Genomic DNA, 27,272 nt, shown 5'->3' on the forward strand with positions numbered 1-27,272 from the left:
TTATTGTCTTCCATTTACTGTAATAAGGACAAAATTCAGTAAAATTTGCAAATAACTAAATACGCAGTGGCATAGAAGCAAAGGAGGAAAATTTGTGCTATGTTGCCAAGTATATTAAAATTGCTTGTTTATGTATTTGGCTAATGAAAGACAATTTATACAAAAGTAGAATATATAAAAGATGACTACATTTTATGGTTATGCTTGACATTAATTATTAATGAGATATTAATGAGAAGACCTGCTTTTCATTTAATAAATGACGAAAACAACATCACTTTATAGTCATAACCAGAACTTCTATAAACGTAACTTTTAAAAGGTTGGGGCATATTTATCTCTAAAATACGTAGTGGCTGTTTTTAAAAATGGATTGAGTGTTTCAGAATCTCTGGGGATAGAACACATTCTTAGCAATAAAAGAAGCCCTGGGTCACTGCTAACAGGTGTGCTCCCCCAAACCCAGTGATATAATATGTTTTTTAAAGCCAGTTTGAGAGGAAATTATGAAACAAGCTTAGTTAGAACACACATTTGAAGTGGTAAAGTTTGAAGTGAAAATAGATACTTTTAAGTTGAATTCCTGTTCTTTTGAAGGTTGTAACTATTGATTTTGATATTCTTATTGTATTTTGTTTGCAGAAAGCATCTTAAATAGAATAAAAAGTGAATTAAACAGAATAAATGTAGCAAGTTTGATTGACAGTAGTGTTAGATATTTGTGTATAACATTCATACTGTAGGAATTTGAGATTGTTCTACAAATTAATAAACTGGCCTTCATGAGCTTAATTTAAATTACTAAATATTGAATTCATTCTTTATTTGGATCTAATTAAGTGGCTAGCTCTGCTGAAACATAAGTGGAACACTTTTGAGAAAATTTTTATTAATGTGCATTGGTGTTTTGCCTGCTTGTATGTCTGTATGAGGGTGTGAGCTGCTATGTGGGGGCTGGAAATTAAACCAAGGTCCTCTGCAAGAGCTGTCAGTGTTCTTAACTGCTGAGTCATCTCTCCAGCTCCCACTTTGACAAGTTTTTAATTTTAATTACTTGGTAATGCCTAGTTGGATGAATTTTGGTAACAGTTGATGATTCAGACACAGGTTGATTTGATGACCTAATGATGCATTTCTCTAACAGGATTAAAGAAGTAAATGAGACTAACAAACGAGTAGAACAAGAAATTAAAGTGGCCATCTTCACCCTTATCAATGAAATTAATAAGAAAGGCAAATCTCTCTTACAGCAGCTAGAGGTATGGTTCAAAGCCAAAATAAAGCAAAAACTGCTTCTCTTGTTCTTCAACTGTTCTCAGTGTTTTTAAAAAGCTCTTTTAAATGAGTTGAAGAAAATGGAAATAAAGTAAAATAAGAAATGAGGGTTTTGTTTTGTTTTTAATTTCCTATTTGGGAAGAAAGCATGTTCAGTTGCTTTGTAGTTCATTTTATGATACTGGTTGATTGTTGTTTTGTTTTTTGCCTGGCCTCGAAATCACCTTGCTATCCTTGGACCTGTAGAACCTATCTGTGTCTCCCAAGTGCTGGGATTAAAGGCATACAATGCCTGACAATAAAGCACTGTTTGGTTTGGTTTGGTTTTTTTAAGACAGGATTTCTCTTTGTAGCCCTGTCCATCCTGGAACTTTCTCTATAGACTAGGCTGGCCTCAATCAGCCTGCCTCTGCCTCCCAAGTGCTGAGATTAAAGGTGTGTGTCACCACTACCTAGCCCTAAAACAATGTTTGTTTGTTTAAAGTCATATAACTAGGTAATAGTGCTACTGCCTTAGGAAAGAATTATTACTAAAGGATGATGTAAGCGAAGACAAAGCAAGCCCTTTTAATGTCTTTCCTTTTTCTCTAACAAGAGGCCCCAGTTTAACTTTATATAAATACAGTTGGTTTTGGGATTGAGCCATTTATGTATTTGTATAATTTACCAAAAAAATTCCACATTTTGAAATATATAAACCTTAAACTTAACATTTATTTTATAGTATTAGGTCTCTGTTTCATGTTTTGAAATTAATGTGTAGGTAGTTATGTTTTCTGAAAATCTAGTACAGTTTTGAAATCCAAATGAAGTTTTTGTGTTTTGGTTTTTTGAGACAGGACTCCTCTGTGTAGCTGTTCTAGAACCCCTCTGTAGACCAGGCCGGCCTGGAACTCAGATATGCTTGCCTCTGAGTACTGAGATTAAAGGGGTGCACCACCATACCTGGCTCCTACATTAATTTTTTTACTTTTTAAGGAACTTTTTTTTTTTAAAGATTTATATATTATTATGCATATAGTACTTTGCCTGCATGTACACCTGCAGGCCAGAAGAGGGCATCAGATCACATTATAGATGGTTGTGAGCCACCATGTGCTTGCTGGGAATTGAACTCAGGACCTCTTGAAAAACAGTCATTGCTCTTAACCTCTGAGCCGTCTCTCCAGCCCTCACATTAACTTTTAATTCAAATCTTTACTGCCCACAGTTGATATGTTCTTAGAAAATTTCAAATGTGAGTTTTATAGCAGTTGAGCTTTTAAATGGGTAAGCATTTATTTGAATATTTTATGTTCTTAAGTAGGTTTATGATATTGAGGTTATCTTTTATGTGCCACTGAAAAGTTTTAACTTTAGCTGATGAATTTAATTTCCATAGAAATTTCCATTTTATTCATCCATAGAACCTTTTAAAGATACGAGACAGGTAGTTTCATGCCAATGAAAGAAATCTTGCAAGCAAAATATCTGAATTCTTGTCTTTTAAATACATCTTACATTGAAAAACAGCAGTGAGACTAAAAGCCCTGAGCATATTAAAGTTGGGTGTCTCTCACCTATTGTACTTGTAGCCAGTGACTTTTAACCCTAATAGATTTTGTTTCTAGAATAACTATATGAATCCAGAGCAGTTAGTAATAACTATTTTTGATACATTTTAATGTGTTACACACATATATATATTTGCCTATATGTCTAAAAGTGGTAATTTTAAATCCATTTCAAGATCTTTAGATTAAAATTTCATTTTAAGACTAAAGTGTATATTAGCACTTTGTGATAAATATTCCATGTTAAATATTAACATGTTAATAATTTTAAAATAGTTACTTTTGTATAACATTTTTCTAAACTTAAAGAGACATTTTCCTAAGCTTTGTTAGGGAATTGATGGTTCTAGTAAGGCTGTAGATCAAAATTCTTCTGTTGAATACTTTCATCCATTGATTTATATTATAAGATGAACTTGTTCTCCTTCAAAGAATACTGCTTAGTGAATGAAGTTGAATAATTTTGGGGAGAAAATGGTTAAGAAGTAGATAGGTTATTTTTGGCACACTCAGTGTCATGATATATAGGACATTGCCCACCCTTTCAGTGCAGTGATTTCTTCCAAACACTTGCTTCTTCCTTGCAGCAGTTTACTGAAACTAGTTTTTCTTCTGTGAACTTCGGTGTACCAGTTTACCTGGGCCTCTGGAATTCATAGCCCACCCCCCACCCCCACCCCTTTGCTTTAGGTGTTTAATTTAACATCCTCAAACCATACCAGTAGGTGGCACTAGTAGCTCAGTATTTTCTTTGGCCCAAAAAATATAGTTAAGATTCTATAAAATGGTTTCTCAAGGTTGGCTCATATTGGATCAACCTAAAAACAGGAAGACACTAATTGAACAGTTATTAATTCAATGAAAGAAAAGCCATAAGTTCTACTAATGTCCTGAATGTAGTGAGCTAACTTAGAGCAGAAAGGGTTAGTCCCCCTTTTCTTAGTTAGATTCATTAAATAATTACAAGCTTCTCTTGTACAATTTTTGAAGGAAATAGAGGTATTTGTATATGTAATTTTTAAAAAATCAGTGAAGTTGTTGCTCTGTTTCAGAATGTTACAAAAGAAAGGCAGATGAAGCTGTTGCAGCAGCAGAGTGACATCACGGGCCTCTCCCGGCAGGTGAAACACGTCATGAACTTTACAAACTGGGCCATTGCAAGTGGCAGCAGCACAGCCCTGCTTTATAGCAAGCGTCTGGTGAGACACACACTAGCTTTATTTTTACTTAATGTACCTATTATTTATAAGTGTAGAATGCTTATGTTGTAAATACAAAACCCTGTTTAAATTGTAAACATGTATTTTGGGAAATTTAACCATCTGTATTTAAAGATAAAGAAGCTGAGCTTCGTGGCATATAACTGCAATTGCAGCCAGCACTTGGCAGATTAAGGCAAGAGAATTGTGAGTTCGAGGCTAACCTGAACTACATAGCAGTGCCCTGACTCAGAGAGCTGGAACATTCTTATCTGTTGTTCTTGTTGATCATTGACTAATCTTACTTCTGTCATTTTCCTGGAATCTCATGAATGAAATCATGCCATTATATATTATTTTGAGGATACTTAGTATCTTACTGCAGTTTATTATCAAAGGTGGCAGAAATTAAAATATGTGTATTTTACTTGCTTGCTAATTTAGACATTGACACTTCTGTGATAATCCAAGGCTTGATGATGTTAAAAAAAATGTCTCTAGTATGTTTCTTCAACTGTCATTTAATTTTAAGGCTAATGTGACTTTTTTCCCTTTAAGATTACTTTTCAGTTACGTCATATTTTGAAAGCACGATGTGATCCTGTTCCTGCTGCCAATGGAGCAATTCGTTTCCATTGCGATCCCACATTCTGGGCCAAAAATGTAGTGAATTTAGGTGAGCAACCACTTAAGCAAATTCTAGATAATGAGTTTAAACTTTAAGATGTGAATGATAAGAAACGTGTTGTATGTTGGAAACTCTTTAGGTATAGGCTTTATTTGGTCTTGGTGCTAGGACTTGAACCTGTCCTCCAGCACCCTGAGCATGCTGTCTTACTCCTCAGTCCTTGCAGAGTGCTTTTCAGTGTGGTCCGTTTCTAGCCTGCCTTTTTCAAAATTAGTATTGATTTTTATCATAGAAATCTTACCAAATCCCAGTTTTCTGAATAATTATTTAGATGTTTAGTAGTTTAATGATGTCAAGGGGTGCCATGGAGGAGGAAATTGAATACGCTGAAGTGTTCTGTAACCACATCCAAGGAGCTTTAGACAAACGCTCTTTTCACTTGACTTTGCTTTTGTTGCTCCACACTGTTGACCTCTGAAGACCATGGGTAAAAGTTGTAGATGCCAACAAAAAGCCAAGCAAGCGACACATGTAGCTTTAGCTCCTAAGGAGAGTGAGGCAGTAGGCTCCCTTGAGCCTAGGAGTTTAAGGCCAATGCAGGTGACATAGTAAGATGAGCTCACACTGAAGCCTGCCATCCACTCTAGTATTGCTACCCTCAGAGTAACTGTGTCCTTGAGATTCAAATTAATACTGTTTAAAATAAGGCATTCTTTGTGTAAATGGAAAAAAAAAGATACTCAATTTTGACTTTAGATGAAACACCAGAAAATCACTGGTGTTTGACTTACTAGACTTGTGTGTGTTTGTTTTCTTTTTGTGCTGCATTTTCAAAACGGTTTAAAAATATTGTTGGCTGTAACAGATTTTTTTTTTTTTTTTTTGGATGGCCTGCCAACATTACCTCAAAGCAAAGACTTATCCTCTATTCTGTTCTATAAAAAGGGAGGAAAGTGACCAGTTTAAAGGCATAAATGGTTTAAAGCATTCAGAATTCCCACAGAAAATTATTTGGTAGCAGGGTTTTGACAATTCAAAAGCAGATGAGGAGCTGGAGAGAGGACCCACGTTTGATTCCCAGCAGCCATGTGGCAAGTCACAGCTTTCTAGTTCTAGGTATCTGGTAGCCTCAGGTACCCAGGCATGCAGTAGTTAGTGCACACACACATACATGGTCAAAACACCCATATATATTTAGAAAGAAAGAAGAAACAAAGCAGAGAGGATCAATATAGGAACCCATCATGAGTACCCTGAGTCTTTGTCAGTCTCCAGCCAGCTTAGCCTGGGTTATGCAGCAGCAAAGGCACCATACCTCACACTACCTGGAAAGGTGAGGACTGACACCCAAAGGTTGTCCTTTGACCTCCACATGTCCTGCTGAACATACCCACAATCATCCACCCCCAAAATGCATCTATAAGTGCCCGCGCGCGCGCGCGCACACACACACTCACTCACTCACTCATGTGCGCTCATGCACAGATAGTGTATCCTGAATAATGTGCTTATTTGTGGAAGGGTTTAAGAGGCTTTGGAATCTATTTGGTTTCTAATTACTGTCATTAAACTTAGCTCTCATCTGTGCTGTTCTGTTGGAATCTCTGAGATGCTAATTCTCAGAGGCAGGAAAAGATAGTAATTCATCTTTAAGGTGGGCAGTTTAGCTGATTATTTGTAAATCCTTCTTATGTTTTTAAACCCTTAGGTAATCTAGTAATAGAGAATAAGCCAGCTCCTGGTTATACTCCTAATGTTGTAGTTGGGCAAGTTCCTCCAGGGACAAACCACATTAGTAAAACCCCTGGACAGATTAATTTAGCACAGCTTCGGCTCCAGCACATGCAGCAACAAGTGTATGCACAGAAACATCAGCAGTTACAACAGATGAGAATGCAGCAGCCGCCAGCTCCCGTACCAACAACAACAGCAACAACACAGCAGCATCCTAGGCAAGCAGCCCCACAGATGCTACAACAGCAGGTAAGCATTGTGTCCATGCATTATTGATAGAAATCAAGAAGATCACAAGACTACACTTCATTCCGTGTACATGATTTAGACATCTGGAGTTACGCGGTGGAATTCAAAGGTCAGAGATTTGGGAAAAGTTTAAAAGAATAAAGTTGTTAAGTAAGATCATGAGAAGCAGTGACATTTGTTCCCTCTATATCATATATTCTGTGACCTGCATAAAATTGTGAGCCAAAGAATCAGATTGTTTCTAAGATCTCATGCACACTTTCAGCATTTGCTCAACTTATTCTTATCTTTGCTCTTTTCTTGTTTATATGCTGCTTCGCTCAGTATTGTTAACTCCACAGTCCGCCCTCCCTTTCTTCATCCCAGAAAATGTAGATAGAAACACTTTTATAGTCATTACCAGTTCTGTACGTACTGTGGTTGGAAAAGAGAATATGGCTTGGGGCTGGAGAGATGGCTCAGAGGTTAAGAGCACCATCTGTTCTTCCAAAGGTCCTGAGTTTAATTCCCAGCCACCGCATGGTGGCTCATGACCATCTCTTATAAGGTTGAATGCCCTCTTCTGGTATACAGCCACACATGTGGGCAGAATATTGTACAAATAATAAATAAATAAATATTTAAAAAAGAATATAGCAAATATTATTTGCTTTATACCTTTCTGTTCTATCTCTTACTTTAACATTTCATGTAAATTTGTAGAAATACTATTATCAGCTGGGCATGGTGGAACACGCCTTTAATCCCAGCACCCAGGAGGCAGAGGCAGGTGAATCTCTTGAGTTCAAGGCCAGCCTGGTTACAGAGTGAGTTCCAGGACAGCTAGGCAGCTAGAGCTGTACAGAGAAACCCTGTCTTTAAAAGTGAAAGGAAATATTGTATGAATTGCAATTTCTACTTTTTATAGCCTCCAAGATTGATCAGTGTGCAAACAATGCAAAGAGGCAACATGAACTGTGGAGCATTTCAAGCCCATCAAATGAGACTGGCTCAGAATGCTGCCAGAATACCAGGGATACCCAGGCACAGCGGTCCTCAGTATTCCATGATGCAGCCACACCTCCAAAGACAAGTATGCCTAGAGTTACATTTGTAAGAGTCATACAATTTTAAAAGTAACAGACATTATTTTTCATAATTAGTTGTTGGTGTAGGTCTTTAATGTTTCTGATAATCTGATGTTTTTTATTTATTTGCTTGTCTCACAAAAATGTACATACACATAAAGATTTGTCTCTTTAAACTTATCACATGCTAGGGATTAAAATACTCTGGTTAACAACTCTATATCTACAGAGTAAAAGGCAAATCAAGGATTTACCATTAGTCAGCAATAGTAATTCTGAAAATCAAGATTAGAGTTTTAATTTTCTGATATTGTTACTACACTTTTAACATGATGTTTTATCTGGATAACAAAGAAATCTTTAAATAATGTGACTAGCAAAATGGGTGCTTATTTTTTTTTTTTTTTTTCCTTTTCTATACTCAGGTATTATTCTTTTTTAGAATATTGCCAAGTAACTTAAGCTGGGTTTAATGGCTGTGACTGTTATCCTAACACTAGAGAGGTAGAGGTAGGAGGATTAAAGTTATCCTTGGTTTGATAGCAAATTCAAAGCCAGCCTAGGCTACATTAGACTTGTCTCAGAAGCCAACTAGGTAGGGATGGAGAAATGGCACAATGGTTAAAGGCACTTGCTACTCTTGCGGAGGACCTGTGTTTGGTTCTTAGCACTTACCTGGCAGCTCAAAACCACTTGTAATTCCAGTTCCAAGAGATCTAGCACCATCTTCTGACTCTTGAGAGTACTGTACATATGTTGCAAAGAAACTCATGCAGGCACACACATGCATATAAATAAACAAATAAAGTAACATGCAAACATTAGTGATTTAGAGACAGACTTATATTCTTTATATAATTATATAAATACTATATAAACTTACTATAAAATGAAGCCACTTTTTAAAAAAACAGTATTTCAAATTAAAAATATAGTTCATTATTTTTTCTTAAAACTCCTTGAGTGTGTTCTCAAAACGTGAACATGCTTTGAGCTGAGTGTGGTAGTACATACCTGTAACCCTAGGACTCGGAAGGCAGTGTAGAAGTATATGAATTGGAAGCCAGGCTGGTCTATAGAGGTCTTGTCTCAAAAATTAAACAAGCATATTGTATAGGCTGTTAAAATCACGGGTTAGTTTAAAGTGCAGTGGTGGTGTTGCTGTAACAACTTTTGAGTTATAACTACTGGACTAGGGTTTGGGGGAGGGGAGTTTGGTGATGGCTTGGACTATGAGCACTTACTGTTCTCTTGCAGACAGCAAATTCAGTTCCTAGCACTCACATGGCAGCTTACAGTTATCTGTAGCCTTCAGTTCTGGGGGACCCAGCACCTCTTCCTGTATATGTGTGGTCCATATAAACTCAGGCATACCCACCTACATGACAAACTAATAAATCTTAAATAGAATCAAATAATTTCCAGAAGGAAAAATAGGATAAATTCAAGTTAAGTATTCAGTCCACATGTTTAACATTTGGACTGTTAAACAATTAGAGCAATGATTCCCCAGCTTTTTAGCCAAAAGTACACCCAGAAATAATTGTGAAAAATGTTCTCTCACTTTGCGTAAAACACTTATACATTTGTAAGTAGTACCAAACTACTCTAGCATATTGTAAATTTTGATTTGAAAACTAAAAATAGTGTGTGTAGGATGTCTCAGCAGGTGAAGTCATTTGTCACCTGACTTGAATTTTCTCCTCAGAAACACTGCAGGATGGAAGGAGAGAACCAAATTCTGTAACTTTGTCCTCTGACCTCCACACTGGTGCCAACTCGTGTGCGCACGTGTACACACACACGCGCATGCGCGGAGAGAAAGTGGGAATGGGGAGATGGCTCAGTGATTAAGAGCACTAGCTGCCCTTCGAGGTTTGATTCCCAGCACCCACATGGTTGTTCACAAACATCTGCAACTCTAGTCTCAGGGAAACCTTACATTTTTCTGGTCTCTGAGGTACAATGCATGTGGTGTCTAGATACACATGCTGGGGAAACACCCATACACATAAAATAAGTAAATCTTAAAAAAAAGAAGAAGAAGAAAATTAAAAAAAAAACTTACAGACTATTCTCCTTGGACTTGAATTTCTTTCTTTCTTTTTTTTTTTCTTCCTACTTCTATAGAATTTTATCTTCTGTGTTTATATCTGACAGACAAGTTAACCTTTTGTAATTTTCTGTAGAAAAAAATTTTTAACAGGAAATGTTGTTAAATTGAGTGATAATGAAGGCTTTTTTAAGATTTAAAACCTTCTTGTTGAAAAGTTATCATTTCATTATTTATACACAGTTATGGAAACAAAATATGTTTATTTGGTTTAATAATAAGCTGTAACAAGGCTAGAGAGATGGCTCAGCAATTAAGAGCACTTCCACTCTTATAGAGAACCTGGGTTTAATTCCCAGCACCCATGTGACTGCTCAAACTGTAACTCCATTTCCAACGTATGTGTTGCCCTCTACTGACATCTGCGGCCACTGCACACAGTGTGATGCACATACATACACTCAAGCACTCATACATATAAAATAAATCTAAAATAAAGAATCAGGTAATATAAAATTCTTTAATGTATATATTTCTTAGAATTTTTGCCTTTTCGGCTATATGCTTGCTTACTATTACTATTAGAATAAGAATAATTGATTTTTATTTTGAGTTTTTGTTTTTATGTAATGTTTACAAAACTTGACAAAATACGTAATTGGTGAGTTAAAATTTTATTACAAAAATATTTGTCAGTCTTTTGAACATTTTGTAACAGCTGTCCTCATAGTTCTGCTTCACTAGTCAGGGCTTTTTGGCTCTTCATTTTTGTTAGTCTGCATCATTAGCCCATCTTTAATACCGAAGCCTTTTCCATTTGTGCCTTTGTTTAACTTTACTATTTGGTTTTAGTTTTTCTCTCATATTTGTTAGCATTATGCAATTACTTTGTCAAATGAGAGCACAGTAGTGAAAAGACCATCATACATGTTTAAAAAATAATACTTAGGAAGGTTGAAGATACTGATTTCCTTCTAACTATTGAGATACCCATATACTCCTTAGTTCTTGGGGTGCTTTCAAGAATTGTATGTAACAAGGTTCTACATTGGAAAGAGTACAAATGAAACAGAATCAGACTAACTAGCTGCTAGGTTTTGGGGCGTTCTTTTCAGAAGTCAGTGTTGGCATTTTTAGTTTTTAGATTTTATATGATTTAATTGTATATGTATAGTAACTTATTTCCAAAGACCTACACATGCATGACCTTAAATAATCCTTATAATAGCCCTCATAATGAAATTAGTAAAGGATTATTTATTCATAATTCAGAATTATTGAGATTATGTGACTGTTTAAAACTGCACAGTAGCTGAGCATAGTGGTGCACAACTTTAATCCCAGCACTCGGGAGGCAGAGGCAGGCGGATCGCTGTGAGTCCGAGGCCAGCCTGGTCTACAAAGTGAGTCCAGGACAGCCAGAACTATTACATAGAGAAACCTTGTCTCAAAACAAAAACAAAAACAAAAAACAAACCAAAACTGCATAGTATTAGAGCCAGAAATCAATGTCTTGGTTCCTTTCTAAAATTCATCATTCTTTCTACCATATCCAGTTACATTTTGTGGTTCTTTTTCATTAACTAGAAGATTGAAGTATTAAAGTGGAATGTCTTTAGAACTGCCTTCTATGGCCTGCTATTTGCAGACTTGGTGGCCTCCATATCTTCTTCATATACCCTTGTTCTGAAGATCATATCAGTAGGCTGACAGGTTGACAAATCTGTTTTTCCCTAGATAGTACATAAAAATGAGTGAAAAATGAAAGGACTAGTTCAAACTATTCTCTTGCATAAGTTCAAAAGGCCCCACTTTGTCAGGCTACAGGCACTTTCAGTTCGGAAAAGATACACTAAAAATAGTTACAATTGTTGCTAAGGCATGGTTCCGAGACGCTGCCAGAGCACATAATAATAATACCTTCTTTCTTAAACAGCACTCAAACCCAGGGCATGCTGGACCCTTTCCTGTCGTCTCAGCACACAACCCAATCAACCCAACCAGCCCCACCACAGCAACTATGGCAAATGCAAACCGGGGTCCCACCAGCCCTTCTGTTACAGCAATAGAGCTAATCCCATCAGTCACCAATCCAGAAAACCTGCCATCGTTGCCAGATATTCCACCCATACAGGTTTGTATTTAAGCTGAATGTATCATTTAAAATGCATACTAATTGAAGAAAATACATATTTTAGATTTTCTTTAGTTTCAGGACCAATATTTCCTTGAAGCGTCTGAAGAGTAGAGGAAACACATGTAAAGTTTAAAGTTACAGTGCTCGGGGGCTGGTGAGACAGTTGTTAAGAGCACTGTCTGCTCTTCCAGACATCCTGAGTTCAATTCTCAGCAACCATATGGGGTAGCTCACAACCATCTATGCTGGGATCTGTTGCTCTTTTCTGGCATGCAGGTGTAAATGCAGATAAAGCACTCATATATGTAAGATAGATAAATAAATCCTTTTTTTTAAAAAAAGAAGAAAGGATTAAAAAAGAAAAGTTAGTGCTGAAACTAGCATTCTTCTATGTTTTAAAGTTAGAAGAAACTGAATATTCCAAGTTAAGAATCCATCTAATGGACCAATACTAGCTTTGTTGATATGCCATTCTTCACAGTTTTTAAAGCACTTTCCAAAGGCAGATATCAATCAAATAATATGCTTGCTTTATGATAAGAATTTGGAACCTAGAAGAGGTTCAGAACCAAAATGGGGTCTTGTCTTTTGTTACTCTGATTTTAGAGCCATAAGTAAGGGCAGTCCGTTACTCGAATAAACCAGGTGGGTAGAGAAAGGCTTGTGTTGAAATGTTGTGTGGGAAAATTGTGTTTAGATATCAGGCACTTTGGGAGATAATTTAAAAGGGAAGAAATGATGGTGAAAAAGAGAATATGACTTGCACAGTGCCTCTGAGGTTTCTCATTTCTTTAAGCTGAGAAATTTCCCTAATGATACGAGTCTTTGGTACCTTTTGAAATTCCCAGCTCATCTGAATTAAAACAGTTTTCTTAAATGTAAATAAAGTATTTGAGGATTATGTGGTTATTTCCCCTTATTGTATGAGTATTAGAGTTGGAGGTCACCATGGCAGCAAGGAGCGGTGAAGCTGCTGAAACAGTAGGATCATTTTGTTTTGTTGAGGCAGGTTCTTAGTATGTATCCCTGGCTGGCCTCAGAGTCACTGAGGTCACAGCTCTTTCTGCCTCCCGGGCTGTGATTGAAGGCATGAGCCGCCAGTATCTGGCTGTGTGAAAGTCTTAAATTGTGTGTCCTCTTATAACTTCAAAGTTACTTGAAACCACTGACTTCTCGTGGTTCTTTTATTCTATCATAATTTCTTGATGTAGGAAGACCTCTCTCTTTGGCAGAGGAAATGGTAATAGTTCTGGTTTGAAAGAGTTAAACCAGTTTGGAATAGTTTTTGGAATGTAAGTTAGAAAGTTGCATTTTTGTCAGTTAACTTAATAACAGGATGCTTTCTTGAGCAGTGTGCTTTGAATCTTGAGATCACTTGTTAGAATGTGTAATATTGCTATCTACAAGGAGAGAGTGCTGAATGGTTTTCCTATGTATGTAGTAATTGGAATTTGATTCAGACTCCTGCTTCTAAATTTAGACTGTTTTATTATCCATAGCAACACCAAGAAGATAGTTGAGATTGGCTGAAAAGTTACTCTTTGTCATATGTTTGCAATATTGTTTGGCTGTCACCTGTAATTCTAGCTTTTTTTGTTTGTTTGTTTCAAAAATATAAACAAAAAATTAAAAATATATTATATTGCCAGTCATTCTCTGTTTCCTTGTTGTTGTTGTTGTTGTTGTTGTTTTTCGAGACAATTTCTCTGTGGAGCCTTGGCTGTCCTGGGCTCACTTTGTAGTTCAGGCCTGCCTCCAACTCACAGCAATCCATCTGCCTCTGCCTCCCAAGTGCTGGGATTAAAGGTGTGCGCCACCATGCCCAGCACTCTGTTTCCTTCTTTAATGGCTCCTAGAAACCATTAATAACTCTTCTGTTTCTGTTACTCTGGCCATTCTGTGTCGATAAAATATGTGGCCTTTTATGCTTGCCTTTTTTCACTTTCATATTATTTACCAGGTGTCTATATTATTATATCTTAGTTCCTTCTGTGGCTGAATAATGTTCTGTTGTGTAGAATACTCTTTTTTCCTTCTTTTGAAGATAGCGTCTTGAAATATAGAATAATATGGCCTGGAATCCACCATGTAGCCCAGGTTGTCCCCAAAGTGATTTTTTACCTCATTCTCTCACACAGTAGGATTATAAACACATAGCCTGTGCCTGTTCCTGGCTTTGGATCTGTCACAGCCTGTTCATGCATTAGTTGTGATGGATATTCTGGTTTCTACTTTTTACCTGTAAAGAAATAATATGCCTGTGGGCTACTGTCTACATCAGTGGTTCTCAACTTTCCTAATGCTGCTGCCCTTTAATATAGTTCCTGTGTTGTAGTGAGCCCCAAACATGAAGTTATTTTGTTGCTACTTCATAACTGTAATTTTGCTCCTCCATAATGTAAATACCTAATACCCAGGATAGCTAAAGGGGTTGCCCCCCACTGTTTGAGAACGACTGGTCTATAATTTTACTTTTTGTGTAAGTTATTTTTCTAAGATGAAGTATTTAAAACAAAACAAAACCTGAGTAGGACAAAGCAGATGGACAGGAAAAAGAAAGGCAGCCAAGTGGGGAAGGGGTAGGGAACCCACAAGGAGCACATATATGCAGAGGCACATATATTCACACCACACAAATCCCATAACGACACAAAATCGGGAAGCGTAATATATAATTAAAAAAACCTATAAGGTTTTTAAAAAAAGACCACCACACCCAGCTTGGTAAACATTTTTAACTGTAAACCTTGGTTTGGGCATGTGACTTCTCTAGCTATCTAGCATGTACAAGCAATCTACCTACCTACCTTACTTTTTTCCTTCTTGTTTTGAAAGACAAATCCTCAATTTATAGCCCTGATTGTCCTGGAACTCATGTGGACCAAGTTGGCCTCCCAACTCAGAGACCCACCTGCCTTTGCCTCTCAAGTGTTGGAATTAAAGACATGAACCACCATACCAGGTCGTAAAGTTTTCTGTTTTTTGTTTTTATGAGACAGGGTTTCTCTGTGTAGCCTTGGCTGTCCTGGACTCATTTATAGGCCAGACTGGCCTTGAACTCACAGAGATCCACCTGCCTCTGTCTCCCGAGTACTGGGATTACAGGCATGTGCCACCATACCCTGCTGTAACATTTTCTTATACAGGGGCTATCAAATAGCAACAAAAATACAGTAAATACCTAGTATCAGTAGCAGTGATTAGTTTTCATTATCAAGTGCTATGTGCTGTATGTAATTGTGTTATACTTTTACAAAATTTTTTATGTCTCAGGTTTGTTTGCATCAGCAACATCAATCACATGAGTAATGGCTTTGTGTTGTGACTGGCATCATTAAGTCAATAGGAATTTAGAAAAATGGTTAAAACTCCATATAGTCATGTGTTCCAAGACACTGATTTGAACTGTGCCATTCACATATATAATGATATTTCAATAAGTTATGTAGTACAGCTAAAATTAGACTAAATTAAGAATTCACATAGAAAAAAATCCAACATTAACATTAATCAAAGTAAATAAATAGTAGAAATGGTAAGTTTAATATAGAATATAGAGATGAAGTCTCAGACTGACCTATTTTGCACAATCCAGAAAACAGCTCATTTGTACTTTGAGTAGATGAATATACTGTGTGGTTCTGTGGTTTGGTTGGTCAGCATGACGATAATTGGATGTGACAATACTGTACTGGGAGTGCAGGCAAGAGAGACAAATGGAAGTGGTTAGGAATTAACAACTATATTAATAGCCCTTTTACTAAGATGTTATAACTTTGACAGGTAGCCAGAAAATAATAAAGTGAAGATTTAAAATTAAATTGTTATTGTGCAGAGTGTGTGTGTGTGTGTGTGTGTGTGTGTGTGTGTGTGTACGTACAAGTGTACACACAGCATACAAGTATGTGGGAACCAGAGAACAAGCTTGCGGGGTTTTACATGCCTTGCACGGGTTCCATGGATTAAATGCAGATTGTACAACAAATGCTTCCACCCTGCTGTGCCATGTTGGTGGTCCTAAAGTGAAAATTGTTGAAAAACAAAATACAGTTTGCTTCCATGAGAAGTTAATAGGCGGTAGTAAATAGAAACCAGAGTGCTTCATATTTTAATGTTTCATGTACAGTAATAGTGTGTGTTCTCAATTGGCCATGTTTACAACAGTAATGTATTTTGGCAGAATGTAGTAATTTCTTCATGATTAGTAAAATAGTTACTAGGTTCAAGGCCAGAATTTCAGTATACTGCAGTCTAAAGACTACATGTTCCTGAAAACATGCATCACTATACTATAGTACATTTTCTTCGAAGATTTGGCAACTTGCCACATATTAGGCCCTAAGTACTGGTTGTCTAAAGAACAAAGAGAAACAGTCTTTGATCTCAAAGGTTTTCTCATAGGGATATAGTTTTCTAGGCATGTTCAAAACCTGAGGTTACTTCTTCATTTGAGTATAATGATATCGGTAGAAGAGCAGAAGACCGTGCCAAGCTCCCTATGTGTAGAAGTCAGACTTTATATGAAACTATCTTCAACGTGGGTTTGAGGGATAAGAGTCTCAGGTATTCATGGTAGAAACTCCAGGCAGGAGGCACTATGCATGCAAAAGCACCAGGCATCCATCACTTGGTTGTAATACAGCCAGCAGTATAGTACAATGAAATTAGAGCTTGTGGTTTCTTAAATATTGGCCTTGCTTGCCACTCTTTAATTTCTTAAATGTTTGAGTCTCTTAGAATCTACCTCATAGGCTTACCAGGGAGATTTAAGTTGGTATCTGCAATGTAAATGTTTAATAAATATTAATAGTTATGATTAGCTTTGCCTCCTATTATTATAAAGTAGCTTTAGGAGGAGGAACCAAGAGAGTTTATTTAAAGGGAAACATAATTATTTATTTGACAAATACGTTAAGCACCTTTCTTGAGGAATAGTGGGGACAAGAGAGGCTTGCTGACATGGAGCTTGCTGGTAGAAGAACACATATGTTTAAAATCTTACTTGTGTTTGTTTTTTAAAGAGGAAAGCACGAATTAAATCTAGTAAAGTGTTAAACTTCCTTGGAACCTGTGGGCTGGGTGAGAATTAGGAAATGAGGTGTTGGGAATAAATTGTATGAGGCAAAAGGAACAAAATTCCAAAGCTCGATGAGGTAGAAAGGAGCTTGTTTTGGTTTTTCTAAACAGGGTTTGTCCATGTAGCCCTTTCTGTCCGGAAATTTCCCGATACACCATGCTGTCCTTGAATTGATAGAGATCGCCCTGCCTCCGTCTGTTGAGTGTGCCACCACCACTCAGCTACAAAGGAGCTTTTGAAGAGCAAAAATAAGGCTAGTGTGGGAAGGAAAAGGAAACAGAAATGTCAGGGAAGGCGTCTAGAGACAGCAGGAAGTGGGTGCACGGGGCTTTGTAAGCTGCGTAAGGGACGCGTAGTTCAACAATGACCTTAGATTTGGAGAACTTAATAGTAGGCGAGGAGGGAGGGAAAGAATATTCTATTACCTGTGGGGTTTTCAGAGTTTAAAGGGCCTCTGTAGACTTTATAAAATATCCCATTTCCTTGTCATCAGTTCCTATCGCTTTCTCTCTCTCTCTCTCTCTCTCTCTCTCTCTCTCTCTCTCTCTCTCTCTCTCTCTCTGTGTGTGTGTGTGTGTGTGTGTACACCCATACTTTTCCTTGCTCTGATGTAAATGATCAGACTCTGGCGAGCGGGGAGGTTACAGGGGGCTCACAAGAGCCTATCCTCCATTGGAGGCATGTATTCTACAGTATACCCCACCCCACCCCACCCCCCGCCCGCCTGCAGGGCCCAGGGCCTTGCTAGGCAAGTACTCTACCACCGAGCTAAACCCTTCTTGTTTTTTTGTTTTGGGGTGTTTTTTTGTTTGTTTGTTTCTTTGGTTGTTGGTTTTGGTTTGGGGGAGGTATTTGTTTGGTTTTGGTTTTTCAAGACAAGGTTTCTCTGTGTAGCCTTGGTTGTCCTGGACTCTCTTTCTAGACCAGGCTGTCCTCGATCTCACAGCGATCTGCCTGCCTCTGCCTCGCAGAGGGATTAAAGGTGTGCGCCACGCACTGCTTCCTTGTTTTTAAAACTACATGATACTTTATTTTGTTGGGTACTAGGCATGCATATGGTGCATATATTATATTCATGTAGGCAAACATTCATTAACAAACAGAAGTAAAAAAACCAAATAAATAAAAAGCTGTTCATTTGAAAAATCAATATTAGTCACAATGGAAATGACGTCTGACACTTTGCATAGTATCTGTACTATTGGTGAGAAAGTGGAGAATCCGATTCCTTACACAGTTACTGGGGATACAAAGTGCTGTGATCACTTGGAAAAAGAGTTCATTTCAGGGCAAGTCAAATATATATTACTGGACCAGCTTGCTCTTTCGGTAGTTCATTTGTTCATTTGACACTGCTAGAGACTGAACTGAGGTGTGGGGTGTTGGGTGTGGTTGGCACCAGTTGTGTTCATCTCAGCCCTACCAGCTTATGCATTTTAGAGTATCCATTTCTGTATGACCTTCCCACATTGGATTCAAATCAGTCTCTATCTGTGCCAGTCTGGTAGGTAAAGTGACATCATTGTGACTTAATTCCCTTTCTCTCCTTTATTCTTTATGAACCCTGTCCCCACACTGCCCACATTGTTTTGAGGCAGCCTCACTAGGCAGCCACTTAGGCTGGCCTCAAGCAGGTAGTCCCCGGCTCAGCCTTCTTCACAGAGCTTATAGGTGTGCAACCATCCACTGGCTTGGTTTTCATCTTGAGTTTATTCTTTGTTTTGTTTATTTCTGTAAGAGGTCAGCATATTTCTTTTGTGTTGCCTTTCCTTTTACACCACAAATTAGTTATGCAACTTAGGTAACACTCATGCAGTTATTTGGAGATAGTACTAAGTATATTTAATAACAAATGATTTGATATTTTTCCAATTAGATGGTTTTTAAACACCTTTATTTTAATTAGTTTATTTGTTTTGAGATAGAGTCTCACTATGTTGCTCTGGCTGCCTTGGAACTTACCATGTGGGCTAGGCTGGCCTGTAAGTCACAGAGATCTTTGTGACTCCTTTGCTTCCCTACCATCCAACTAGTTAGATGACTTTTAACTCGATGATGGGGTTCATGTCTACTTCCTGATCTGTTGACTTCTTCAACTTCAGGGCTGTCAATTAGCTAGAGAGACATTGTAGGTAGAGAATATAAAAGGAGTGGTATAGGGTTGTTATTTTCCCTGTTTGTTTTTATGTGGTTTGCAGCACTCTTTCTGGGGCTGGAGAGATAGATAGCTCAGAGCATGTGCTGTTCTCACAGAGGACTGGAGATGAATGTTCAGCACCCACATGGTGCCTCAGAATTCCAGTGCCTTCATCTGACCTCTGCAGGAACACACATGGTGCACATAAATGCAGGCAAAACACTTTTACACATTAAAATAATAATAATAATAAATATTTAAATATATGAAATAAAAAACAACAAAAAGCTCTCATCTTAAGTTACTTATATTTAACTTGAATTACAGCTAAGGATTCTCCTAAAGTTAGAGCTAATAAGTGGATGTTTAACCAATAGCTATGCTCACAAGTTAGACAGACAGACTATTACTTTTTGTTCTGATTAAGTTAACCTTTTTTTATGTTAGCCTTACTTGTCACTGGCTTGGGTTTTTTGTTTGTGTGTTTTTAAGGGTTTGGGAAGTCATTTTTGCTTTTTAGGAGGATCCTCTCCTGCCTGTGTTGTATCGTAGCCTGCTTCATTCTTAGTTTTCAGTTCTGCTTTGGGTTTCTCCAAAATCTGTAACTTCATACCATCATTTGTTTTATTGCTGTAAAAATTAGTTCACTTTTAGGAGGAAAAGAGTAGGCAATAAATGCATAGCTTTGTTTTAAGCCAGAAATAGATTTGCATAAGAAATAATTTTACCTTTGTCTAGAGAACAGGTTGAAAAAAGAAACAAATGTGGGAATAAATAGAATAAACAAGATTAACAATTAACAATAACTTGACAGTTTCTTAGGAATAATGTGGATTTTCAGATACTTTCAACACTTATGTCCTTTTACTTGTGTAAATGCTTTCTCACTTAAGCATCACATTCTGTAGGGCAGATGGCTTATTTTAAGACAGGAAACTGATGTGGGTTTGCTCTTTGGTTGGTTGGCTTGGTTTAGGGGGAGGACTGTCTGACCGTATCCTTCTGCCTCAGACTATGAAATGAGTTTAGATTTCCTGTCCCTTTTCTTTCCTGTGTGTACAGTGATGCATTTTTGCCAGGCAGGATGCTGATAGAAGAACTTGTCAAACCTTAAAGTTGGGTTTTGACATCTATTTCTCTTTGAGTGAATTATTGTGATGGAACTCTAAAATCAAGGGACAGAGACTGAGGACAAGGGTACTCCAGCAATTTTGAGAAAATGAAGTCAAGTATTAGTATGTCAGAACTGTTTTTGTAGTTGCACAGACAGTGCTTAGTGGATTTTTAAGTTTGCCTTAGCAGCTGGATATCTGTTGTGTAATATAAATTACAGTATCAGTCACATAAACTTTATACTGTATGAGTTCTCAGAATAGCCTAAGGAAGCAACACTTAGGCTGAACTTGATATTGAACAATCTGTAAACGTACAGCACAGTGAATATCAACAGTGACAGTAACTCCTTCATCCTCAGTTTAATCAGAACAAATCTACTTTTATCTCTTTTTAGTTGGAAGATGCTGGCTCAAGTAGTTTAGATAATCTTCTGAGTAGATACATCTCAGGCAGTCATCTTCCCCCACAGCCTACAAGTACCATGAATCCTTCTCCAGGACCCTCCGCGCTGTCACCTGGATCTTCAGGTAAAACAGGGGTATCGCTTCATTACTCTAACACCTTAAGCCGGGAGTTGGAGAGTGAGGGCTGTCTTCTGGTATCCGGTTCAGGTTTAAAAAAAGAAAGAAAGAAAGAAAGAGGGAGGTGTATGGGTAGTATATGTGTCATATGTATATACACGCCACACAAATGATGTAATAGGGAGGAAGGAAGAGGACAGGGAATTATCTTAAGGAATTGCCTCACATGAGTTTATGTGATTGTGGGTATTGGCAAGTCTGAAATCTGCAGGGCATTTTAGCAAGATGGAGACTAGGTCCCAGAGTAAAATGAGGCAAGTAACTGCAAGGAACAGCTCCACCTTTGCCAGGGCTTCAGCTGGCTACATGAGGCCCGCTCGAGTATGAAGATAATTTGCTTTGCTCGAGGTCTGTTGACTGTTCACATTTGCATGCATGCAGGTTTAAATGACGTTGAATCTGTAGCTAACTAGAGCGATGCTAAGTATACCTATATCCTGTCTCTTGACAGCTCTGAAGCATCCAACCACACTGCACTCATTCTTTGGTGGGTTTAGAGTCTGTTACCTTTTTGTGTCGTGTGTTTTACATTTAGATGATGAACTGAGTTTTTAAATTTAAACTCAAAACAGTTTTAAAATAGTGAAAATTATTTAACAAAGTTGGTTAATATGAAGTTTCAAGTTATAATTTTAAAATAAAAAGCTTAAATTTGCCTTTAACAATTAAGATATTTGTAAAGTGTGATTTTTGCCTCAAACTCAGATTTATTGTTTCTACTATCATGTGATTTTAGCTGAGACATTCAAAAGTCATGATTGGAATAATGCCAAATAGGCTAACAGTCAAGTCATTATGGAGTATACTCCCCCCCCCCCCTTTTTTTTTTTTTTTTGATTTTTGGAAGGAAGTCTCACAGTGTAGTCCAGGCTACTATCTAACTGAAGTAAGTAGGTGAACTCTTAGCTCAGGCTCTCAGGTGCTGGGATTACATTCATAAACTGCTACATCCAGCTCTGAAGTAAGCTAAGTGGATTTTTTGTTTTGTTTTGTTTTTTGGTTTTTTGGGGGGGGTTGTTTGTTTGTTTGTTTTTTAACTAAAACAACATCTCATTTCTGGAGGAAAAATAGTTCAGATGTAAACATGGTCTTTTATTTAATTGTCTGTGTTTTGAGACAGGGTTTCTCTCTGTGTAGACCAAATGGGCCTTGAACTCAGATCCACCTCTGCCTCCTCAGTGCTAGGATTAAGGGCCTGCACCGCCACCCTGGCATTTTTACAGGAGATATATATTAACATTTTTTGAATTACTGTATTGAATTTCAGAATTTCTTTTTCAGGACATTAAGAAGGATAAATCCCTGGTTGGCTTGTGTGCGCCTATAACCTCAGATGGAGGCAGTGGACAGCCGAGAGTTTAAGGCTAGTGTGGGCTGTGTAAGGAAAAACTTTCTCAGTTTTTTAAAAAGAGTAAAGGACTAAATAGACTATTTTGTGATGTGAAGAAATGACAGTTTTCTCAGTCTGCTGCTTTTTGCTTATGGAAGAGCAGTTGGAAAAGGATTCTACCGTCATGTCTGAACTCAGCTGTAAGGAACTGGTTGATGTTTACTAATGTTATATTTGCCGTCTCTGACTTTACAACTGTCTTTATTTATAAGAATTCCTCTTGAATTGGGTTACAAAGTCTGAGCGTTCTGATACTCAGTTTGACCTGCTGTTTTTTAGGCTTATCCAATTCTCACACACCTGTGAGACCCCCTAGTACTTCTAGCACTGGAAGTCGAGGCAGGTGAGTAACTTTTTTCCCCAGTATTATGTTACGTACAACTTTTTTAACTAAGAAAAATTCCAAATATAATTAATAAATAAGCTAATTTTTATATACCCACTTTCAATAGTCAGTACATTAGTTAATGCACAATCTTCTTTCCTTTGTAATCTTCTCTAATCCCTTGTCTGGATTATTTTAAACAAATCCCAGGAATTATGTCATTTTGCTTGTAACTATTCAGTACTGTTTAGATCCAGTTATTATTAAAGTTCCCATTTTTGTGTGTGTGTGTATGGTGGCAAAAAAGCAAATCATTTCTTGCAACCACGTTTAAATAAGCCATGTGCACTGTCCTCAACAGATGGGTTTCCATAAGCATGAGTTTATTTTTTGCAGCTGTAGAAGTTCCTCTATTTAGACTTTCTATTATTGTTATTTAGTTTGCCTCATTTTGTTGTTTTGTGTGTGTGTTTATTTGTTTGTTTGTTTTGAGACTGGGTTTCTCTGTGTAGTCTTGGCTGTCCTAGAACTTACTCTGGTCTCAGGCTGGTCTTGAACTCAGAGATCCTCCTGCCCCTGCCTCTCAAGTACTGAGATTGAAGGCGTGTGCAACTACTGCCCAGCTATTGCCTCCTTTTTTACACACAACACACACACACACACACACACACACACACACACACACACACACACACACACGCTCACTCACTCAAAAATAAGGGAGATTTTTATTGGAATTAAGGTTTTAATTAGGAAGAAACAATATTTGAATTGTACTGTGTGCTTCCATGGAGGCAGTCTTTTTGGTTTTATGTGTAGCTTGTATGCATGTGGGCAGTGCATGTGTGTGGAGGCCAGAGATGACATAAAATGTCTTGATCATTGAGCCTGGAGCTCAGATTTGTCTGGCTAGCTGACCAGCCGATGAGCTCCAAATTTGCCTGGTGTGCATTCGTGCCTACATGCAGATCAGAGGGCAGTTTATGGGGAGTGAGCTTTCTTTTACTACTATGTGGATCCTTAAGATCAAATTCAAGTTGTTGGTCTTGGTGACAAGTGCCTTTGCTGGTTTAAAAATATTATTTTGGTAATTGTTTATTACTTTAGAATACTTTTATAATGAAACTTTGTCAATTACTGAGTTAAGCAAGATAAATTTTCTTTATTGATTTTTATGATGAGCTGATTCCCAGTTTGCTTCAGTGACCCAAGAGTTTGTTTCTCTGTGTGGCCCTGGCTGTCCTTGACTTGCTTTGTAGACCAGGCTGGCCTCAAACTCACATAGATCCACCTGCCTCAGCCTCCCTATGTACTGGATCACAGGCATGTGCCACCGTGCCCAGCTCGACTGTTATTGCTTTTATGAATCTCTATATTTCAACATGATTTTGATGTTCTTCTTGTAGCTATTAAGGGCACTCATCACTTCTAAATTTTCCATATTTTCCTTAAGCCTTTCAGTGGAAAGAGCTAAGAAATACAATTTTAAGATTAAGCATAATATTGGCATTTTTTTTAACTGTTCTATACTTTGTATAATTTAATACAATTTAAAATTTTAACTGATTTAGGGAATTAGGGTTTTACATTTTTAATTTATATTTGAAAGGTGTTCCTTTAAAAGTACTTGGTTAGCTTTTTAGTATTTTAAAAAGCCAGTGCTTTTAGAAGAAAAATAAGTAAGTGAAAAATGTTCATTCTGCATAGCTATACTAGTTTTATCAGTTGCTTTGCTCAGTGGTAAATTTTGTTGTTGGTGGTGGTAGTGGTGGTGCTGGTGCTGGTGCTTCCGGTGGTGCTTCCTATAGACCTCTTTAGCTGTGTACCTGTATTCTTCACTTTTTAAAAAATTGATTCTAGTAAGTTTGTACTAGGTTGTTTCCTATTTACTGGTTTTTCTCTTTCAGTCCCCTTTCCAAATCTGAAATAATCACTGTGAGGCTTTATTAACACCGCTGATGCTGTTTGAGGTGGCAGTGTTGAGACTGTTTATATAAAGAGACATAGCCACTGACATTTTGTACTGTAGGCTGAGCATCCCTAGCCTGAAATTTGAAATGCTCTAAAATGCTATGATGCCTCAAGTAGAGAATTCCATACCTGATCTCATGCGGTAGGTTGCAATCAAATTGCTAGGCGTACTTAAAATATTGTACGATATTACTTTCAGGTTATATATGTAAAAAATATAAATGGATTTTATGTTTACATTTGTGTCCTATCCCAAGGCATCTCACTCTGTATAGTAAATGTTTCAAAATAGGACAAAACATCTCAAAACTCTAATATCAGGTGTTTGAGATAGGAATACTCAACTTGTACTGGCATGGAGAAATGTAAATGTTTATTAGGCTCTTTCAGTAGTTTACTCTTAAGTGTTTTGGATCATGAAGTGTAATTTTAAGGTCTTGGCTTAGGTCTGTCACGTTTCTTTTTTAGGTAACTACCTAAATTACCTTTAATAAATAGTGCTTTCGCCTATTTATGCTATGCAAGCAAACATGTGACTTTTACTTGTTTCTTATTAGCTGTGGCTCATCCGGAAGAACTACTGAGAAAAGTGGTCATAGTTTCAAGTCTGATCAGGTGAAGGTCAAGCAGGAGCCTGGGACTGAAGAAGAGATCTGTAGCTTTTCAGGAGCTGTGAAACAAGAGAAGACGGAGGATGGCAGGAGGAGTGCCTGTATGGTGAGCTCCCACCAGGATCTGACAGGGTGTCAGGAAGTCACGACCCTGATCTTCTAGCTCATTAGACATACTTATTTGTTTTTAAATCTTTGTGTCTGACACAAGCTAAGATCTCGTTTTATTTTTGCTTTTAAGAGTCAGCTATAATTAATCAGAAAAGACTTGATTGCGTTAAGTACTTACTTGATATTATCTTGGAATTTCTATTTAGTTAATGCTAACGCCTTGGTGCTAAATTATGTCTGTTAATGGTCTCAGTGTACATGTAGGATCTCAAGGCCACAGCAGACCGTTAACTCTTGTTTGTATCCTAGGAACTCAACACTAAGGTTGTTCATAGGAAAGATTATTGATCAAAGACTTTGGGATAGAAAGATTTTCTTTTTGTCTTATAAACCATTCTCTAGAATTCTCAGATGAAACAGTGTATACAATTTGTAAAACAGAATGGAGGAATGTCCAAGCCCATCTTCATATAAAAATTTTACGTTTTGTTATTCCTTTTGCCCAAGTTTTTTACATTTCTTCCTATTTTATTGGCACATAGATATCTCTGCATATCACTTTATGAGGTACAATGTTTGGATTAAAGAGCTACAACTTTAGCTCAGTGTTTATAACAATGTTATCTATTCAACTAAAACTCCTAGTTTAGAAAGTGCCCCCATAAGCCTGGCGTGATAGGGCACACCTTTAATCCCAGCACTCAGGCGGAGGCAGGTGTGTATCTCTGTGAGTTCAAGGCCAACCTGGTTTACAAAGTTCCAGGACTGCCAGGGGCTGTTACACAGAGAAATCTTGTCTCAACAACAACAACAACAAAAGTGCTCTCATAAAATAGATGGTATTGTGAAAGATCTATTTTATATTGCTATAGTCCTCCATTAGTTACACAATAGGTATGCCGAAGAGTAGTATAAGACACTTCTCAAAGGCTGTATAACTGATTGTGATTGGAAAAATAGTGTGCTGTAATAAGCTTTCTGTAAAAATCATATAACTGGCCTGGTGTGGTAGCACATGCCTTTAATCCTAGCACTTGGGAGGCAGAGGAAGGTGGATCACTGTGAGTTCAAGGCCAGTCTGGTCTACAAAGAGTTCAGGACAGCCAAGATAACACAGAGAAACACTGTCTCCAAAACATACATACATACATACATACATACATACATACATACATATATATATATATATATATATTATGATTGTTAGTTCATTTCTTAGTCATGTGTATAATGGTGTAGTGAGTTTTGGAACTATATGAGCAAACCAATATTAGAGGGAAAAAACTCATAAAAATCATTTTAGCATATGTAATTGGGAGTTTATTTGTATTTTATTTCACTAAAGTGATTTACAGAATAATTTTAGTAAGTATATGTCTATTAATGTAGCTTTATGTATATATATACATGCTATATACAAGTAAGGATTAAATGATTTTGTAAAAAGGAAACTTGTCTTTGCTTTCTTGTAGTTGAGCAGTCCTGAGAGTAGTTTGACACCACCTCTCTCAACTAACCTCCATCTAGAGAGTGAGCTGGATACATTAACAAGCCTGGAGAACCACGTGAAAACCGAACCCACAGATATCAGTGAAAGCTGCAAACAGTCAGGACTCGGTAGTCTAGTTAATGGAAAATCTCCAGTTAGAAATCTCATGCACAGGTCAGCAAGGACCGGAGATGGCAGCAGCAAAGACGATGATCCAAATGAAGACTGGTGTGCTGTCTGCCAGAATGGAGGGGATCTGTTGTGCTGCGAAAAATGTCCAAAGGTCTTTCATCTTACTTGTCATGTTCCAACCCTTCTCAGCTTTCCAAGGTATCAGTGAAATAGTTGATTCGAGTCCTTTTATTCCTAAATCTAAATATATAGCAGAAAGTTGTTCTGGTCTTTCCTCAAAAAAGCCCATTTTAAAGATTAAACTTTTTGACTGCAAAAACTAGGAGATAATGAGGCTGAGGCAATGTAGTCAGTGCTAGATCATGTGCCTAGCATACTTAAAGCCCTTGGGTTCAGTCTGAGGCACTAAAATGGGAGAAGAAAACTAGCTATATAAA

General features: G+C 37.4%; 1 protein-coding gene across 2 annotated transcripts in view; it reads left to right on the forward strand.

Annotated features, from left to right (window-relative positions):
* Positions 1–27,272, forward strand: part of Trim33 (tripartite motif containing 33) — a 90,416-nt gene that overhangs the window by 52,628 nt on the left and 10,516 nt on the right. For both annotated transcript variants that reach the window (XM_051165914.1, XM_051165915.1), the window contains exons 6-15: positions 1,145–1,259; positions 3,881–4,027; positions 4,586–4,703; positions 6,364–6,638; positions 7,546–7,710; positions 11,695–11,892; positions 20,620–20,752; positions 22,476–22,539; positions 25,050–25,209; positions 26,687–27,033. In XM_051165914.1, the coding sequence (XP_051021871.1) occupies positions 1,145–1,259; positions 3,881–4,027; positions 4,586–4,703; positions 6,364–6,638; positions 7,546–7,710; positions 11,695–11,892; positions 20,620–20,752; positions 22,476–22,539; positions 25,050–25,209; positions 26,687–27,033 (1,722 nt within the window). The remainder of the gene's footprint in view (positions 1–1,144; positions 1,260–3,880; positions 4,028–4,585; positions 4,704–6,363; positions 6,639–7,545; positions 7,711–11,694; positions 11,893–20,619; positions 20,753–22,475; positions 22,540–25,049; positions 25,210–26,686; positions 27,034–27,272) is intronic.

Source organism: Acomys russatus, chromosome 23 (genome assembly GCF_903995435.1).
Source record: "Acomys russatus chromosome 23, mAcoRus1.1, whole genome shotgun sequence".
NCBI classification, from domain to species: domain Eukaryota; kingdom Metazoa; phylum Chordata; class Mammalia; order Rodentia; family Muridae; genus Acomys; species Acomys russatus.